The sequence below is a fragment of the Hydra vulgaris genome, chromosome 01 (assembly GCF_038396675.1).
Source record: "Hydra vulgaris chromosome 01, alternate assembly HydraT2T_AEP".
In the NCBI taxonomy this organism is placed as follows: Eukaryota; Metazoa; Cnidaria; class Hydrozoa; order Anthoathecata; family Hydridae; genus Hydra; species Hydra vulgaris.
The window spans coordinates 48,334,222-48,353,613 of NC_088920.1; the positions used below are offsets into that span (position 1 = coordinate 48,334,222).

The 19,392-nt window shown below is 27.6% G+C and overlaps 1 protein-coding gene and 1 long non-coding RNA gene across 3 annotated transcripts in view; both read right to left on the bottom strand.

Annotated features, from left to right (window-relative positions):
* Positions 1–855: 855 nt before the first annotated feature.
* On the bottom strand, positions 856–4,174 carry LOC136075395 (uncharacterized). The gene is made up of 6 exons (XR_010635889.1): positions 3,360–4,174; positions 3,090–3,151; positions 2,884–2,947; positions 2,628–2,661; positions 2,126–2,213; positions 856–2,046 (listed from the first exon to the last, which is right to left on the bottom strand). It is a non-coding gene; the product is annotated as an uncharacterized LOC136075395 (long non-coding RNA).
* Positions 4,175–5,085: 911 nt separating this feature from the next.
* The window catches only part of LOC136075396 (phosphatidylinositol 3,4,5-trisphosphate 5-phosphatase 2A-like), a 94,041-nt gene continuing 79,734 nt past the window's right edge, over positions 5,086–19,392 (bottom strand). The window contains exons 27-34 of one of the 2 annotated variants that reach the window (XM_065788431.1): positions 15,945–16,032; positions 15,749–15,845; positions 15,484–15,554; positions 15,282–15,302; positions 14,819–14,843; positions 14,713–14,740; positions 5,491–5,664; positions 5,086–5,226 (exon numbers count right to left, since the gene is read on the bottom strand). In XM_065788431.1, the coding sequence (XP_065644503.1) occupies positions 5,182–5,226; positions 5,491–5,664; positions 14,713–14,740; positions 14,819–14,843; positions 15,282–15,302; positions 15,484–15,554; positions 15,749–15,845; positions 15,945–16,032 (549 nt within the window). In that variant the 3' untranslated portion in view covers positions 5,086–5,181. Of the gene's footprint in view, positions 5,227–5,490; positions 5,665–14,712; positions 14,741–14,818; positions 14,865–15,281; positions 15,303–15,483; positions 15,555–15,748; positions 15,846–15,944; positions 16,033–19,392 lie in introns of both variants that reach the window. The other variant, XM_065788430.1, reaches the window with a different exon arrangement.

The following is a 19,392-nucleotide window of genomic DNA, read 5'->3' on the forward strand; positions in this document are numbered from 1 at the left end:
ATTATCTAAAAGCAGCAATAGTCGAAGCATGGGAGAAATTCACTCCAGAAGAAACCAAATCTCTTGTGTAACCGATGCCTCTACATCTGCAAGCAGTTATTCTGGCAAAGGGTGGCCCTACTAAATATTGATATACTCAACTTTTTGTCTAAATACTAATTTTTTTGTCTAATTTTGGAATTTTTCTCATTTGTGCCATTATTTTTTTTGCGAGAAAATATTTAATCAATACAAGTACAGTTGATTTTTATACGTCATATGAACTTATATTTGACAATTTTTGAATAGGATGCTTCAATATAATGCTATTTTCAAATAATTCATAGTTTTTTCCCTTAAAAACAAAAATCAACTACTATTTTTTAATCCTTTAATAAAAATTTTTTCAAAAAAAGTTTGTGCCATTTATTTTTTTGCTTACTGTATATATATATATATATATATATATATATATATATATATATATATATATATATATATATATATATATATATATACATATATACATATATATATATATATACATACATATATATATATACATATATATATATACATATATAGTGCCATTTATTTTTTTGCTTACTGTATATATATATATATATATATATATATATATATATACATATATATATATACATACATATATATATACATATATATATATATATACATACATATATATATACATATATATACATATATATATATACATATATATATACATATATATATATATATATTATATATATATATATATATATATATATATATATATATATATATATATATATATATATATATATATATATATATATATATACAGTGGCGGCAAAAAGTCATGAACCCAACTGAAAAATAACACTTTTTTACTATTTACACATATGAACTTTATTTAAAAAACACTAATAACGGTCCCAAATGTTAGCAACATGAAATATAAATGTCTTTAAAGCAAAAATAATGATATGTTTAATATTTTGTATGACCGCCTTTGGCTTTGAGGACATGCATGATACGCCGTGGCATGGACTCGACCAATGAATGTAAGGTTTCTGGGGTGATGCTTTCCCACGCTTCATTCAAACACCTCCTTAATTCTTCCAAACCAGTGGGTTTGGATACCTGCAGCTTTCGGAAGATGATCTCCCACAGATGTTCAATGGGATTGAGGTCAGGGCTCTGAGGAGGCCACTCCAAGACTCGTACACGTTTGGAGGTTAAGAAATCGCGTACCCGCTTAGCTTTGTGACAGGGTGCATTGTCGTGCTGAAAGACAAACTCACCTTGTCTGCCAAATAAAGCACCAGCTGAAGGGAGCATGTGATCTCTTAGGACTCCAATGTACTGGTCCTGGTTCATTGCACCTACACAGCGGTACAATCGACCTATCCCAACCCATGACATGCAACCCCAAACCATGATAGACCCTCCTCCGTGCTTCACAGTAGCATTAATGCAACTGCTGTAGTATCTTCCACCCACTCTTTTCCTCACTAAAACTCTTTTCCTCACCACTAAAACTCTCTTCCCACCACTAAACACTTAAAAACTGCTCTCATCACTCCAGAGAACCTGTTTCCATTGATCGATGGTCCAGCCACGATGTATCAGTGCAAATGCTTTCCGCCTCCGGCGGTGATCACAAGTTAACAGTGGCTTCTTCGCAGCCACACAAGTGTTTAAACCAGCTTTCTGCAGCCTGGCTCTAACAGTCCTAACAGCCAGCCTGATTCTATATAGTCTATACAGCCTGGCAGCTATATCAGGGGCAGTTAACCGCCTATCCTCTAAGCTCATTAGGACAGGAAGACGATCATCTTTAGTCGACGTCTTCTTCGGACGACCACTGCGGGATCTATCAGCCACCAATCCTGTCTCCCTGTATTTCCTCATCAGCCTAGTTACTGTTGACTTGCTTATTCCCATTTTCTGAGCCACTGCATCAAAAGTCGACCCATTCCTGACCTGCACAACCACCTCTAGCCGCTCCTCCACAGTCAGCTTCTTCGCTCCAGTCATGATAATAATTTTATAAAAATAAATCTAAAATAAAAAAATTGTTTTATAATACCAAGTAATATGAAATACATCATTAAACAATATTTAGAATGAAATATAATACCAAATAAATGCTAAGCAAGTAAAATTTGTGACCCCCAATGCCAAGTCTTAATTGCACAATTAGACCCATCATATTAAGCTCCATTTTCCTAAATAAAACAATAAATAATGCAACCAATGTGAAAATTACAATTAATATCCACTAAAAACCGAAAAACAAATACAAAATAACATGGACTGGTAAGTTACAAGCCCAGAATACAAATAAAGTATTATCAAATATATCAATTGTAAACAAAATTTAAAGGGACATCAGCTGATCGCATAAATTAACATCCAAATTACCACAAAGTTACTAAAAATTAAAAGTCACAAAAAAATTTAAAGTTCCTCCTCAAAGTAAACAACCTTGATATTAAAGAACTTGAAATCTGATTGTTTTTATTTTTAAAACCTATTCTAAAATCAAAATTTTGTTGTAAAAGTTGCTGGGTGCATGACTTTCTGCCACCACTGTGTATATATATATTTTATTAAATCAAAAAGACTTCATAAAAAATCACCTTTTTGAGGATTAGCTTTTGTTGCGACTTTTACCTAAACAAAGATTAAATAAAAATAAAATATAACAATGAAAATAGAAATCTTGAAATGATAGTAAATAAGTATAAACTTTAAGAAACTTTCTTGGGCATAAAACTAATGTAATAAAAAAGTAAACTGATTTTTGTTTACTTTTTAATTATTATTAATCTAAAAAACTTTTATTTTTTAAACAATTGGTTTAAAATATAACTTGTTTTTTTTTAAATTAATTACTTTATCATTATCTCTGCATATCTTCAAACCTCCAATGATTTTTTCTTAGTTTCCACCTTGGTATCTAAAAAATAAATTAGTTATTTACATAAAAAGTCAGTAATTTATATTCATTTGAGCATCTTTAAAAATATTAAACTATTTATAAAGAAAATATTTTATTTTAAAATTACTAAATAAATAAATTAAAAGTCATAATTCAATACAATATAGCAGTATCGATTTCTTTGTAGCCAAGCTTTATCCAGTCATTAATCATTTTATGTGACTAAAAAAAGATATTTTTGTAATAAAAGTATTCAGTTTATTTTTATACTCTATAAATAATAATAGATATTATCATAAACCATAGATATTATTAAATGATAAAATATATGGTAACAATACAAAATTATTATACATAGTATATATACAATAAATATTATATATAATTATTTTGTAATATTACTATTTTAAAAAACCAATAAGTTCTAAACCTGTGCTTCATTCAGTTACCACCAAACGACATAGCTCGAAGTATTTTGCAAATGTATGGCATTCTATAATACTCCAATATTTTCTGTACAATACAACAGTAATATTAAAAAACATTTACTTTTAAACAAAAATTCATATTAAATCATATTAAAAAAATGGTGTATTATTTTAAATGGTGATATTTTTTACTGAATTCACCTCTCTAAGATAAAGAGAGCCACTATAGCAGAGGAGGTTTAAGGAGGTAGAGGAGGTTAAAAGAGGCAGAGAAGAACATTTATTTCTTTAAAACAGTTGAATCACTGAAAACCCAATTTGTTCACACAAACTTGTTTTGAGATAATTGATAAAAACTGATATCAGCCATTTTTAATGCTAACAGAAAAGTAATCAAGAGAACAACTCTATAAAGAAAATGGTGGTCTTTTTGTGCTTAAGTCTATCTACACGGAACAAAACTTTATTCATAACTCAATACTGATAAATAATAAAAAAGGTGGTTTTTTGAATAAGTGATTCAGTTGTTACAACACTATCAACTCTTTAACTTTGTAAGACAACCTTTGACAAACAAAGCTGCTGTGCTGAGAAACAATTAAGCATGATACTAACAGGGACCTGGTGGGGATCAAACTTGGAACTTCAAATTTACAAAGCAAGGACTCCACTACAACACCACTACCATATAGTTATAACCAATAACTTAATGCTGTGTATAATGTGGCAATAATATTAATATGAAGATTTTGTTTTCCTAATTTCTTCAATAATTCTCTAATAGACCTCTTCACTGTTCTGATAATTTTGAGCACGCGCATATTTAATAGTACGTCATGGTTCCTTAAACGCAGAATTTGTTTTCATGAGATTTCTTTTTTTTTTTTTCATAATAAAAATATTGATTTTGCTTTTTATAAGTTTATTTCAACCATTTTAAGTCTAAAATTATTACTTTTTATTTTTTTAGACTTTAAATGTTTTTAATAAGTTTGTGTTATAGAATATATATGAAAGAAATAAAAGAGTATGAAAATGCACAATGATAATTATACATACATATATATATATATATATATATTAAATATATATATTAAATATATATATATATATATATATATATATATATATATATATATATATATATATATATATACATACACACACACGTGCACATATAAATATATATATGTATATATATGTGTGTGTGTATAAATATATATGTGTGTGTGTATGTGTGTGTGTGTATATATAGCTATCTATATGTGTGTGTGTCTATATATATATATATATATATATATATATATATATATATATATATATATATATATATATATATATATATATAAATAAATCTCATTTTTATTCCTCAATATTAAATACAACTTAGAGTTTTTACATTCAACGTACAAATTTGTTATTTTTTGATTTTTTTAAAAATGTAAATATTATATAAACAAATATTATATAACACAAATATGGAAACAGTATAGATTTTAGACTTAAATAGTTCAAATAAACTTATATAAAACTAAATCAATGTCAACTTTTATACTAATTAAGTTTCTATAATACTTAAAAAATAACAATTATATAACAACTTTTTTTATTCTTAACAAAAAATAGTAAAAAACAATAAAATATAAATATATAAAAAAATATAAATATAAAATTAAAAAAATAGAAGTATAAAAAATAGAAATGTAAAAAAAGAAAAGAAATGTAAAATAATTTTAAAATCAAATTTATCTAAAAAATCTATAATTGATTTTCTAAAATAATACAATCCAACACTTGATGCCAAAAAAACAAAACAAAAACAAGCTACGTTGATATATTAGACGGCAACTCTCTGGCACTCTCAACAATCTAAATAAAAACGTATATTTATAAATATATACTTTATATAAAAAGGTATGTTATATATACATATACGTATATACATATATATATATATATATATATATATATATATATATATATATATATATATATATATATATATATATATATATATATATATATATATATATATATATATATATATATATATATATATATATATATATATATATATATATATATATATATATATTTAACTACAACAATAATTTAAAAAAATTAAAACTCTACCAATTTTCTATGAGCTGGGTTTGTTATTTTAATGGTTTCTAAGTCTTTCTCAGTCACCTGATGCAAAAAATCAAGAGCATCAAAACCATTCTCTATCAAAGTATCATAGTAACATTGACAATTCAATTTAGTCAGCCATTCTTTTAATGCTTCTAGATTATCATTGGCTTTAGACTGAAATAAATTATTAGGAAAAATCATAAAATTATGTTTACACTATTAGGATTTATTACTAAAACCCAAACGCATAATGTAACATAATTAAAAATACATTTTTTTAACCCATTTATTTAACCATAAAATATAAAAATTTACAATAATATTTTATAAACTCACATAAATAAGGTTAGGTGTCACTCATATAGTTAAAAACTAGTCAATTGAGTGACACCTGAAAAAAATAAAAAAAATAAATAAATAAAGCACTAATAAATATAATATTAATTATTGCAATAATAATATAATAAAATAATAATATTAATAATAATATGAATAAAAAAACGTTACAAATAGTAACTATATCATGATAACTTTACTAAAAATTATAATTAATGATAAAAACTATGGTAAAAATAATTATAGTAAAGTTTATAACTATGACAGAAATTATTAAAATAAACATAACAATTGCAAAAAGTAGGATAATAACCATAAAACTATTACTACAATTGAATCACTATCACTATTATTATAAATAATATTAATAAGATTTATAAAACAAAGTTAAATTAATGATTATAGTAACATTAGTAGAGTTAAAAAAAAAAGTATAAAATAAAAGTAATAATAGTTTTATAAATACAATAATATAAAAAAAACAATAATAATAAAAGATAAAACTAATATTCATTAAATATATACTCAAATAAAAATTTCTTAATTTGGTTCTGATTAAGAAGAATGTTGGTTAGGGTTATGACTTTTTGACTTTTAAAAAAAAAAAAAATTTCCTGTGTCATAAATTGTCAGAAAACATTGAAAACATGTTCAATTCCTCTAGGCTGTAAAAAAAGGTCACCCCACAATTAAAATTACGAATCGTCATTTATTTAATCTTGTTATTGTTACTACTAATACATGTGGCTTTGCTGAAAACTATTTAAAGATTAGAAGTGTTTAGAACTTTAGAACATTTTGGAAAATTCCAAAATTTTTTAGACAACTTTAGAACATTCTGGAACAAATAAGAATATTCTAGAACAAATTAGAACATTCTGGAACAATTTACAATATTCTAGAACAATTTAGACTGTGTATATATAGCTGCTTATCTAATTTTATAGTTATTACAGAAGTAACACATGGCGATGTACAAGCCTAGCGATAGTAGCATTCAGAAGAACAAGGATGTCTGGACCAATAATCTGATGAAATTTGAAGACTCTCATAAAAGAAGAAGAATGATCCCTTTGGAAGAATAATCACTGGAATAAAAGTGCAGAATGCCTCTCCAAAAGCAAATTATCGGAAATTTCCAAAGAAGTCACCAAAATGTGGAAGAATAAACTGAATTTATATTGAAGTCACCAAAATGTGGAAGAATAAACTGAATACTGAAATGTTATGATGAATGTGTCAAGCCGGGAAGCTACAAAGCCTCTTGATGAAATTTTTGATATTAATAAAGTGGATGGAACACGGTCATCTTCCGAGGACAAGCAATTGTACTATCTCCAAGTGGAAAGCAAAGGAATGGTGGAATACTCTACAGGCCCAGCGGCCAGTAAAGAAATGATACATCCCTCTAAAGAACAAATACTTTCTAATAGGTCATCCAACTCATCATCTTACTATCCTGGTTTTAGTGATTCTGACTCTAAGGCTGACGACAGTGAATATGAAAACGATAAAGAAGAAGATGAGACTACTCCTACACCAAGCAGAAAACATCATAAAAGCAAAATTGCAGTCAACTTGGTGACCTACAAAAGAGTATCAACAAACAAAGCTGCTACCATATGCAAGCAATTGGCTTGTGAAGGCATTGACATCCCAACTCCATGTCATTCAGCTATTTACAAGTCAACAATCAAAGAGGCAATCAAGCTGAAGAGGCAATCAAGCTGAAAAAAAGAAATGATTGAAAAGTTGCATATGGAAAGTTGGTCCTTACACTTTGATGGCAAGAACATCAATGGAATCGATTATAAAGTGGTTGTTCCTAAAAATGAAAGAAGAGAAGTCAAATTGGATGTCCTGGGCTTGGTAGATGGCAGGGGAAAAACTATTGCTCAAGAAATTTCTAAAGCCCTTGATGAATTTCACCTATGGAAGTCAATACAGATGATTGTTGCAGATATCACCAGCGTTAACACTGGAAAAAAGAATGGTGTTGTTGTAGTATTGCAACGAATGTTCACAGAGAAACGCATCAACAAACCTCAGTTTATCAGTTGTCAACACCATGTATTAGATAGAACCCTCCGTTTGGTGATGGATGAAGAACTTGGAAGTAAAATACAATCGCTGAATATCGAACATCCATTTGTATCTCAACTGTTGAAGGAGTGCGAACAACTGAAAACACAGTTTGATAAAGGTATTATGTTATATTGATAAAGTAATTCTCGAAACATCAGGCCGGAGAGATGAAATTTTTATTTCATCTCACTCGAGTGTTCCAATTTTTTTGATGAAAAGGGACATTTTCCATTAATCAGGTTCCAGAAATAACCCAACATCAGCAATGCAAGGTGGAATTCCAGAGCTATACTAGCAATACTGGACTTTATTTTAAATCCTTGTTGATTTATATCGCATGGCTGGGCAGACCATTGATTTACAGACAAACTGTACAACGAAAACGACTTTAATAACTTGGCTGAAGTACTGAATCCATACAAAAAAGATTTAAGCTCTTTGAAAAATCAATGAAGTGAGAGCCATCCATACTACAGATCCCCAGAAGTAATCAATGCGCACAGCGCGCAATCAAAGTAATGAAGGAAATGTCTTCGTCGTGAAAAATAAAGACAAATTGCACCTTCTATTCCTTCTGTGCAACAAGCAAGAGCAAGGTCAATGGTCTGAGTCATTGTTGGATTGAAAATTTATTGTATTACATGACTATGACATTCTAAATACATTTGAATACATAGTAGTACTTATGCCAAAATTGATTTTTCTATGGCGGGATAAACTTTTTTCAAAAGATATGAAAAAAAGTTAATCAAACTACAGTACAGGAGCATGGGGTTGAAGAAAAGTCATAATGTTGGTAATAAAAGGGTATTTAGCTGAAACGTTTTGTTTATAAACGGTATTATTTGGTTCCAATGAGAAATACATTGATACTTTATAGAGAGCTTGCCATATTTGATAGTGTTGAAAAAGGAAGTGTGCAAGTTAAAATTTTCAGTATTTCGAGTGTAATATTTGTGTGTCACTTGTTTTAATTAAAATATTCTTGAACGAAATTGGTAGTTTATTTTGAAGAAAATCAAACACAAAGAGATAATTATAAAGCTTAAAAAGATCTTAAAATTTTAGAATTTTTAATTTAATTAAAACCAGTACTAGGCTCTATAACAATAATTAATTTTTAGAAAAATAACATAATAATAATGAAAGTTTTACAAAAATAAAATGAAAAAGAAACCAACAGAAATAATAAATATATATTGTTTAAGTGCAGTTAGAGAGAAACCATTGCAAAATGAAAAATCTTTGTCATAGCTGATACACCAAATTAACAGGATTCAAATTAATAGGGTGCAATAGTGAAATACTTAAAAAAAATAATATTCTTTATAGTAATTATATGTATTATGGTAATTACTTAAAACCTAAAAATGGTGGACACTTTAATTTAACATTACTTAAAACCCAAACACATAATGTACCTTAGTTAGAGATGCATTACTCAAAACCCGAACACACAATGTAACTTAATTAAAGATACATTACTTTCTTCAAAAAATTTAACCTTTTTATGAGCTATACTTGAAACTGTTGAACCTTGCACTGAAGATTACAAAGAAGGGTTAAGATTTAAACAACTTATTGGTGAATTATCTTGAAATGAAGAAGAATCAGACTAAAAATGATGATAAAAAAGGTTAGTAATTGGGTTATTTACCTAATCAAAATAAATATCTAAACAATCTGGTAAACCTATTTATGAAATAATGATAATCTATCAAAGCTATTCATGAAGAAATGATAATCTATTAAAGATATATATTAAACAATAATAACAAAATAAGAAAGAGCAAATAAGAAAATAAGAAAAATATTCATTTCTCAAAATAATTTTCACAATAAATGTAAAGAAGAAATAATCATAATATTAACAAAAATAATGACAATAAAATATAAATATAATAAATAAAACAACATTTAATACAAGAATAAAAGAAATATAAATAATATAAGAATAATAAAGATCACAAAATACAAAATCTAATGAAAGCAGTGACACCAAATATTAAACATAAAATGACTAGTAAACAAAAAAAAATGTTAAAATTTATTGGTTAAAACTTTTTTTGTCAAAAAGATTTGTCAAAAAGATTTTTGTCTATAATTATAATTACATTGTTAAATAAAACTTATATTGCTAATTAATTAATAGTAAGAAAAATAATAGCTGTAGTAAATAAATATAATAAATAAAAGTACAAATAATATATGGATATGTAATGTACTTAATTTGGTATTATTATTGTTTATTGTTTCGTTTATTGTTGTTTATTTTTGTTTTGATCTGTATGTTCAAACATTGTCATACATTGTCAGTGTTCATATCTAATATATAATTGGTCTATTTGAGACTTTGGTGACAGCTTATCAAAAATTTTAAAAGGGTCACTTTGTTATCCACATTTTGTCAATTTTAAGGCACTAGATTAAACCCACAAACAAAACAATGTAGTCATTAAAGATGATGATAAAGCAGTCAGAATTCTTGATAACCCATCAGCAAATGCAACAACTTTGTTCATTACAAGACGACAAGTTTTCAAAATAAATTTTCAAATAATGTAAATAACATAATTCAATCACTTGAGCAACTTGGTTACTATTTCGATGATTACTGCTGTATAAAGATTTAAAGAGCTTGGTTTGAAACAGCTTCAAACATTCATGAAATAGAGAATAATTGATTAATCATAATCTATCCAGAAATAACTTATTTAAGAAGCTTAACTTGGAACTTGATTGTTTTACAATCAAGAGATGGAAACCCTAATAAATTTTTTAATCTTAAAAATCAACCTTATTTACCATTAATTTCAAAACAGAATCAAATTCGAAATAAATCTAACTAAGTCTGACTTGCTAGAATGTCTGAACGCTGTAATTGTATCAGTTACAGAACATCCAGAGGTATTTGTTCTTGTTGTTGACGGTGTTGATGCTGTCAATATGCTGTGTCCAGGAGTCTCTCGTACCTTTGAACACTTTGTTTCCACAATAGTTGTTCCATATTTGCTGAAAGAGCTTAAAAACTTTAAAATAACTGTTTTTGTTTGGGACACCTATTGTGAAGTAAGCTTAAAAGCAGAGACCAGAGCATCAAAAAGAGTTGGGATTTGTAGACAAGTTGAACCTTTAGAACACATCCCAAGCTTAACAATTTAAGTATTGTCTGTCTACCAGAAGCATATTAGTCACATCATATGGCAAAGATGTTCTTACTAGTCCACCAATGACTCTAGTTTATGTCAATGCAATCATATGAGAGCCGATATCAGAATATTTTTCTATGTGGCAGATGCTGTAATATATAGTATTACAAAAATTTTATGAAATACTCTGGAAACTAGCACAAATGTTTTAATGTGTTCACTTTGTGAGTGAATTAAATAACAATTAATTTATTACAGAGTTACTATTATGAAAACAATTACATATATTAAGGATTTTTCTGCAATAATAGCTGCCATCTTGGAAGTTAAATTGGAAATGTTACCAATGAACTGCGACCTAAAAAGTGCAGTAAACATCAAAATCAATTTTTTGGCTATTCAGGGAGTTGTGATATTTAGTAAAACCTATTTTTAATGATGGCCAATCCAGAATAGCAACTTCAAAGGTAACCCAAGCATCACTTGCTCTAAACTTAAAAAAAGTTTGTCTAGTAGTTAATTCTAATAAAACATCCAATTTTTTCAAAAAAATGCAATCAAAATAAGATTTTAACATATTATGAATACCCCCTTAAATTTTATTACCTCTATCTGACCAGTTAAAATGACCAGTCTCAAAGATAAAACCAACCAAGATTTGCTATTTTAAATGGTTTTGGCCCATATTTCTGCTCTGTATGTAATAAAAAGATGAAAATATGTATGTGAAAAAAGATGAAAATATATGCATTGGGTTGGGGAATAAGTTCATTTGGTTTTTTTTAAAGAGCTTTCTTTAAACAAAAAACAATAATTATAACAATAAATTAATCAGCTATGTATGCGGAGTTACTGTTTACAACCTCCTCCCATCTCTCGACCAATTTGTTGATGCCGCTTCGCCAAAAATCGCCCAGTCTGGTGTCGAAGAAGTTGTTGATCCAGTTTTTGAGGTCCTCTTTGTCATCGAAATTAACACCCCTCATTTGATTTGACAAGGAGCGGAAAAGGTGATAATCTGTTGGCGCAAGGTCCTGAGAGTATGTTGGATGTTGAAGAACCTCCTATTCAATCTCTTGGAGTGCAGTTTTAACGATTTGTGCAACATAGCGTTGTCATGGAGCAAGATGACTTGGTTGGTCAGGTCTTTTCATTTGCATAGCCTCATTTACGCCGCGTAGTTGGGCAATGTAGAGCTCCTTATTGACTGTTGCATTCCTTTTAAGCATTTCCAAGTGTATCATGCTTTCCCAGTCCCACCAAATGCAGATCATGGTCTTTTTTGGGTGGAGATCTTCCTTGACTCTCAGCGTGGGTGTGTCTCTTGGGGCCACCCACTCCTTTCTTTGTTTTATATTGATGTACAGGCACTATTTCTCATCTCCCATGATGATTCGGTACAAAAAGCGTTGTTTATGGCCACGTGTTGCTCGATGGCGCACAAGGTGTTGAACAGCGATTTGAAGACAATTTTATTTGTGGACTTCATTAAGCTTGTGAGGCACCCAGGCTCCGAGCTTTTTGGTAAATCCCATTGAGTGAAGATGATTGAGGATCATCTTATGATCACAGTTAATTTTTTCAGTCAATTCACAAATTGTTTGGCGACCATCTTCCTTCAAAAGTGCCTTGAGATGCTCCTCATCAAATTCTGTGGTTGTCCACTGCGAGGTATGTCTTTGAGGTCAAAGTTAACATTTTTGAACTTCGCAAACCATTTCTGTGCTGCACGCTCACCTATGACACCTTCTCCATACCCGTTGATCACAATGTGACCGTATGTCACAAGCAGCTTCAGCTGCTTTTTGACCGCAATGAAAAGCAAGGAAAAGTAGGTGTCAAAAATGCTGATTTTTGCCACCTGAGTATTCCATTTCTAAGGGTGGAAAATAGGAAAAACTAAAAATATTCGAAAAAACAAATAATACAGTTCTGTGCCACATATGTGCCACTACCTTGATATAAATGCTCAATACTCAAACATTGATGAAATTGTTGTGTTCAATCTTGGCACCATTGATACAAAAGGAAAACAAATGACAAAATACAATAAAAAAAATAATTGAAAAATGTTTAGACAAGCTTGGAATCAATAAAGCTAATATTTTAGGTCTCAGTGTAGACAACACAGCATTGAGTAACATATTTTAAAATTTCTCTATAATTTTTTAAAATGCTTATTTCGGTAAATGTTAAAATGAAGAAAAGCATTTAAAAAACAAATTGTTAATACTAAATATTTTCCATTAAACAATAAATCAAATTATAATTTGCTTAGGTGAATATAAGATTGGTGCGCGTCTTAGCATCAGCGTCAAACAGCAGCATTGTCCATTGCAGAATGCAAAGTGGAGTTGCCAGTAGCATAAATGTTATACACCTTCAAAAATATGCTGACAGACTTTGCAGCTAGTCATAAATAATGCACCGAAGAAAGCCTCAATAAAAAATTACCCGTTGATCTAGTCAGTTCAATATGATTGAGAGGCTAATCGAAGTAAGTAAAAAATTGCTGCATTTATTTTACATTTAAGTAACAATCATTTAACTATAAATTTTTTTTCTTTTTGTTTACTAATAACAGGTATATTAAATAAATGGTTAATTCAACGTTAATTATGTTTTTATTACTTTTGTTGTATTTAGTTTTTATGCTTCATTTAAAAGCTCAACACTATTTTTATCATGTAGTTTAAAGATGCACACATATTTTAATTAAAATTTTTTATTCTTCTGAACTTGATCACTAATTCAAAACCTAAACACACGAAAAAAAACTTCCTAAAGAATGATCAACCATATTTTTAGAGGATCTGGGAAGATTTAAGAAATGTCAGCAGTTGAGGGTCTTTGAAAAATTAATTACAAACTATATTCAATGTGCAAATAAAAAAAAAGAATTATGAGCTCAAACAGCACATAACTTTTTGTGTGCTTGCGATACATTTTTTCCTTTCTGGAAATAAATAAGTAAAATATGACAAAAATGTTTGTTTTGATTTTCCATTTTTCAACAGACGCCAAACAAAAACTAAACAACCAATCAAAAAATTTTTTTACTGATTGACAGTTGAAGTACCAACTATCAAATGACAAAATGTGTTTGACATTTCAATTATGTCAGCAAACCTAAAAGTTCAACTAAAGCCATCTATGAGTGAAATCCGCAATTACTTAGTTGCCAACCCAATAAAAAAATATATTTATACAATCTTTATAAGCATATATTATAGGTTATACCCATATTATATATATATATATATATATATATATATATATATATATATATATATATATATATATATATATATATATATATATATATATATATATATATATATATATATATATATATATATATATATATATATATAGTATTCCAATAACCTTAAGTATTTCAATTAACGCCTCGAATATTACAATTAGTAAACTTGTATATTTAAACTAAAATTTATATTAAAGTGATACAACTAAATATAAAAATGATATTTAAAGATTTATAACTAAAAACAACAGTTGTAATATTAAAATTAGTACTAAAAAATGTTTGAAAATTTTTTATAAACATATCAAAAAACATTTATAAACATTTATTAAGTGTTATTTTATTCTGCAAAGTAAAAAATGACAACAATAAATGCAAAAGCCCTACCAAGTCTTCAGAACTTGGTGGATAGATCCTATAAAAAAAAATACAATCAAATATCTGTCAATTAATTATTCAACAGAATATATAATATATGAACAAACAATAATACCAGTTAGATGAAGATTCACTTTCAGCTGGAAAAAAATGAAAAAAATCTACAGAAGAAAACAAAAAGTTCTTAACTACAACTTAAAACTTTTTTTTACAACATGATCTTTTTTAATGCATAAAACAAGCGCAAATCTCTAAACCAAATAGCCAGACACACAAATGGTATTAGGCTAACACATTTTAAAACTAGAACTTAAAATTTGCTTAGAATATTCAGATGTAAATACTCGAACATTAAATACCTGGTGCATCAAATATAAATTTAAAAATTATGGGTAACTGGATAAAATACTCAAGTCTATTTGGTTGTATATAACAAAACCTTTTAAAAATGTAAAATTCTAAACTATGGCTTGTATTAGAAGCTTGAATTAGTATTAGAAACAGAATAAAAGTGTGAACTTTTAAATAAATAAGTTAAATAAAAATAATATTTAAGATGTAAAAATTCAATTTTTTACCTGGTTCAACAGACAAAATAGCTAAAAGAAAGAAAAAAAGGGTTTTTAAAAAAAATTTAAAAAAAAACGAATTGAAAATGAAAATTTTAGAAAAAAAACACCAAAACAACTAAAAAAAATTCAATTTTAAACTTATCAACCAAAAATGTCTTTTTAGCACCCTACCCACCAAAAAAGTTACTATCAAAATAAAATATTTTACCATAAGGATTAGAATTAGTTCTATTGACTTTTGCATTAAAACTTTGTGGAGCATTCAATTGCAGCTTACATCTAATATAAAATTTTAATAACCTATATAATACATCAGCTTTTTATAGAAAAGCAAAAAAAAAAAATACTTGGGAATTAACTCGAACAGAAAATAATATATATGCAAAGCTAATGATTTTTGTAATCATAATTATTACATAATAATGTAATAATTTATGTAATGAGAAAATAACATAAAAATAAAAATTTCTCACTTGAACACACCAGTTTCAATTCCAAAATGAGTAAGTTGACACTCAAAATTATGAAGTTTATTTTTAAGAAGTGGTTTTAATGCGATAACACCTTCACCTGTTACAAATTATTGGTAAAATTTTAATACAAAACTTGATATCTATAAAAATAAATGTAATAAATCAAATGTCTTAATTAAATAACAACTCAACTCACCATAAGATTCTTGACTATCTTCTCCTTTTACAGCAAATAAAATAAACTGGTCTTGTAAATAATCTGCATCTGGTATCACAGGTATTAACTATATATATATATATATATATATATATATATATATATATATATATATATATATATATATATATATATATATATATATATATATATATATATATATATATATATATATATATATATATATATATATATATATATATATATATATATATATATATATATAGATCTATAGTTTGTTGTCTTTGGGAAGAGCGGAAGGAAAAAAGTGATTCTTACGCCAACGCATATGTCACTTTTAATTACTTTTGACTTTCGTCCAACATTTGCGTGTTGGACGAAAGTAAAAACCATTAATTTAATTACAAATAAATCGTTTTTTAAAAAAACCACAAAAACGCAAATTTAATTGACCATAATGTTTTAAAAACATTCTGAATGTTTTTAACAATATAAACAATGTTTTTATTTTTATTTTTTTTAATAAATGTTTTTATTTTTAATTTTTTTAATAAAATGTTTTTATTTTTATTTTTTTTACTGTAAATCATGCGCAGAGTGTTGCTACATCAACTATCTTATAGCCTGACTCGCAAGGGAGTGCTGCTACATCGACTGACAAATAGCCTGACTCGCAAGGGAGTGCTGCTACATCGACTGACAAGTAGCCTGACCCGTAAGGGAGTGCTGCTACATCTACTATCTTATAGCCTGACCCGCAAGGGAGTGTTGCTACATCGACTGAGGGTTTGGTTGGGGCAGGCAGTCTATCAATTATTAAAAAAAAATAATTCCGGTCTTGCATTTTGATTTTTACTTTTTGTCAACAAAATATGGAAAAAACTTTCGGACAACATCTACGGGTTGTATATATATATATATATATATATATATATATATATATATATATATATATATATATATATATATATATATATACATATATATATATATATACATATATATATATATATATATATATATATATACATATGTGTATATGTGTGTGTGTATATATATATATATATATATATATATATATATATATATATATATATATATATGTATATATTTATATATATATATGTGTATGTATATATATATATGTATATATATGTGTGTGTGTGTGTACATATATATATATGTATATATCTGTGTATGTTTTATTATTTATATGTATATATATAAATATGTATATATACATATAAATATATATATATATATATATATATATATATATATATATATATATATATATATATATATATATATATATATATATATATCTGTGTGTGTGCTATATTATTTTTATTATTTGTAGATTATTATTGTGTAACATCTTATTTTTGAACTGTAAAAAAACAGATAATAAGTCGCAAATATTTAATGAAAATAAATAGAATATTTAAGATATAAAATCTATTTATGACTTGAATTGATTACATATAAAGCGTAAGACGCAAGTTCCTTTGCTCATTTAGTAAAGGCAATGGGGATGAAATTATGATGCTTTTCCATCAAGCATAAATTGCATGACTTACCACCAGGTTTAAATGGTTCAGCCTGGTCTAAAATATTCGACGAATGGACAGGATTTAAACCTTTCTTTTTAACACTCCACACAAAATTAGAAAGTTCGGTAAAGTTTGACCCACTTTCATAACAATAGGAATTATTATGCTTGTAAAGGCGATCTTTAAAAGTTTTTTCTGTAAGCCCAATATAATATCTACTTTTATCTTGCGGATTTGTCTTAACATTACATAAATAGATGACATTTTAAATTAAACATTTTCCATCAAGTGAACGTAAATTAGTCTGTCGGCAATTGCACATTGGAGCATTAAGGTTTGAAGAATTTGATAAAATCTTATTGTTATGTGAAGTGATGATGTTGCGAATATTTGGAAGACAGCTATAGCTAACTTTCAGGTTATTTTATTTAAACAGTTTATGGAATTTATGAGATTTTCGGAAGTTTTTATCAATTAAGGAAAAGTTTGGCTGCGTTTGTCTTGACATTAATTGAAAACGGAGGATTAAACCAAATAATATTTTGTGCACGTGATTTTGCAACTTTTTTAGAGTCATTGACAACGGCAGTAATGTTTTCTTTAAATCCACTAGACTTGAGGGCACTGTTGTAAAAAGTTGCGGCTCGATTAAATACTTTATTACTTGAAGATATACTTCTTATACGATTAGATATCATTGAGGAACTAGCTTTAAGAATGTTTGAAGGATGGTTCGAATTAACATATATAATGAGATGTCACCTGCTTTCCTATGTGGCTGATAAGAATTGTCAGACAAGTTAAGCGAAACTTCATGTAAGTCATGCAATTAATGCTTGATAGAAAAATATCATATAATTTCATCCCCATTGCCTTTACTAAATAAGCGAAACAAACTTGCATCTAAATGTCACCATGAAAACAAATATATGATGAATAACTTAAATGTCATCAAAGAAGACACTCCACAGTATTTTTAATATATTTTTTTTGTCGATGTTTTTTTGAGATTTGTAACTGATGATCGCTATTTGCAAGAAACTCTAAGTAATGTTTTAAATAAATAGATTGTTATAATTATTTAGCTTTTACTATATATATATATATATATATATATATATATATATATATAAAGATCTATAGTTTGTTGGCTTTGGGAAGAGCGGAAGGAAAAAAGTGATTCTTACGCCAACACATACGTCACTTTTAATTACTTTTGACTTTTGTCCAACATTTTCGTGTTGGACGAAAGTCAAAACCATTAATTTAATTACAAATTAATTGTTATATAAAAAAACCACAAAAACGCAAATTTAATTGACCAGAATGTTTTTAAAAACATTCTGAATGTTTTTAAAACATTCTGAATGTTTTAAACAATATAAACAATGTTTTTATTTTTATTTTTTTTAATAAAATGTTTTTATTTTTATTTTTTTTACTGTAAATCATGCGCGGAGTGTTGCTACATCGACTATCTTATAGCCTGACTCGCAAGGGAGTGCTGCTCCATCGACTGACAAATAGCCTGACTCGCAAGGGAGTGCTGCTACATCGACTGACAAATAGCCTGACTCGCAAGGGAGTGCTGCTACATCGACTGACAAATAGCCTGACTCGCAAGGGAGTGCTGCTACATCGACTGACAAATAGCCTGACTCGCAAGGGAGTGCTGCTACATCGACTGACAAATAGCCTGACTCGCAAGGGAGTGCTGCTACATCGACTGACAAATAGCCTGACTCGCAAGTAAGTGCTGCTACATCGACTGACAAATAGCCTGACCCGCAAGGGAGTGCTGCTACATCGACTGAGGGTTTGGTTGGGGCAGGCAGTCTATCATTATTAAAAAAAAAAATTTCGGTCTTGCATTTTAATTTTTACTTTTTGTCAACAAAATATGGAAAAAACTT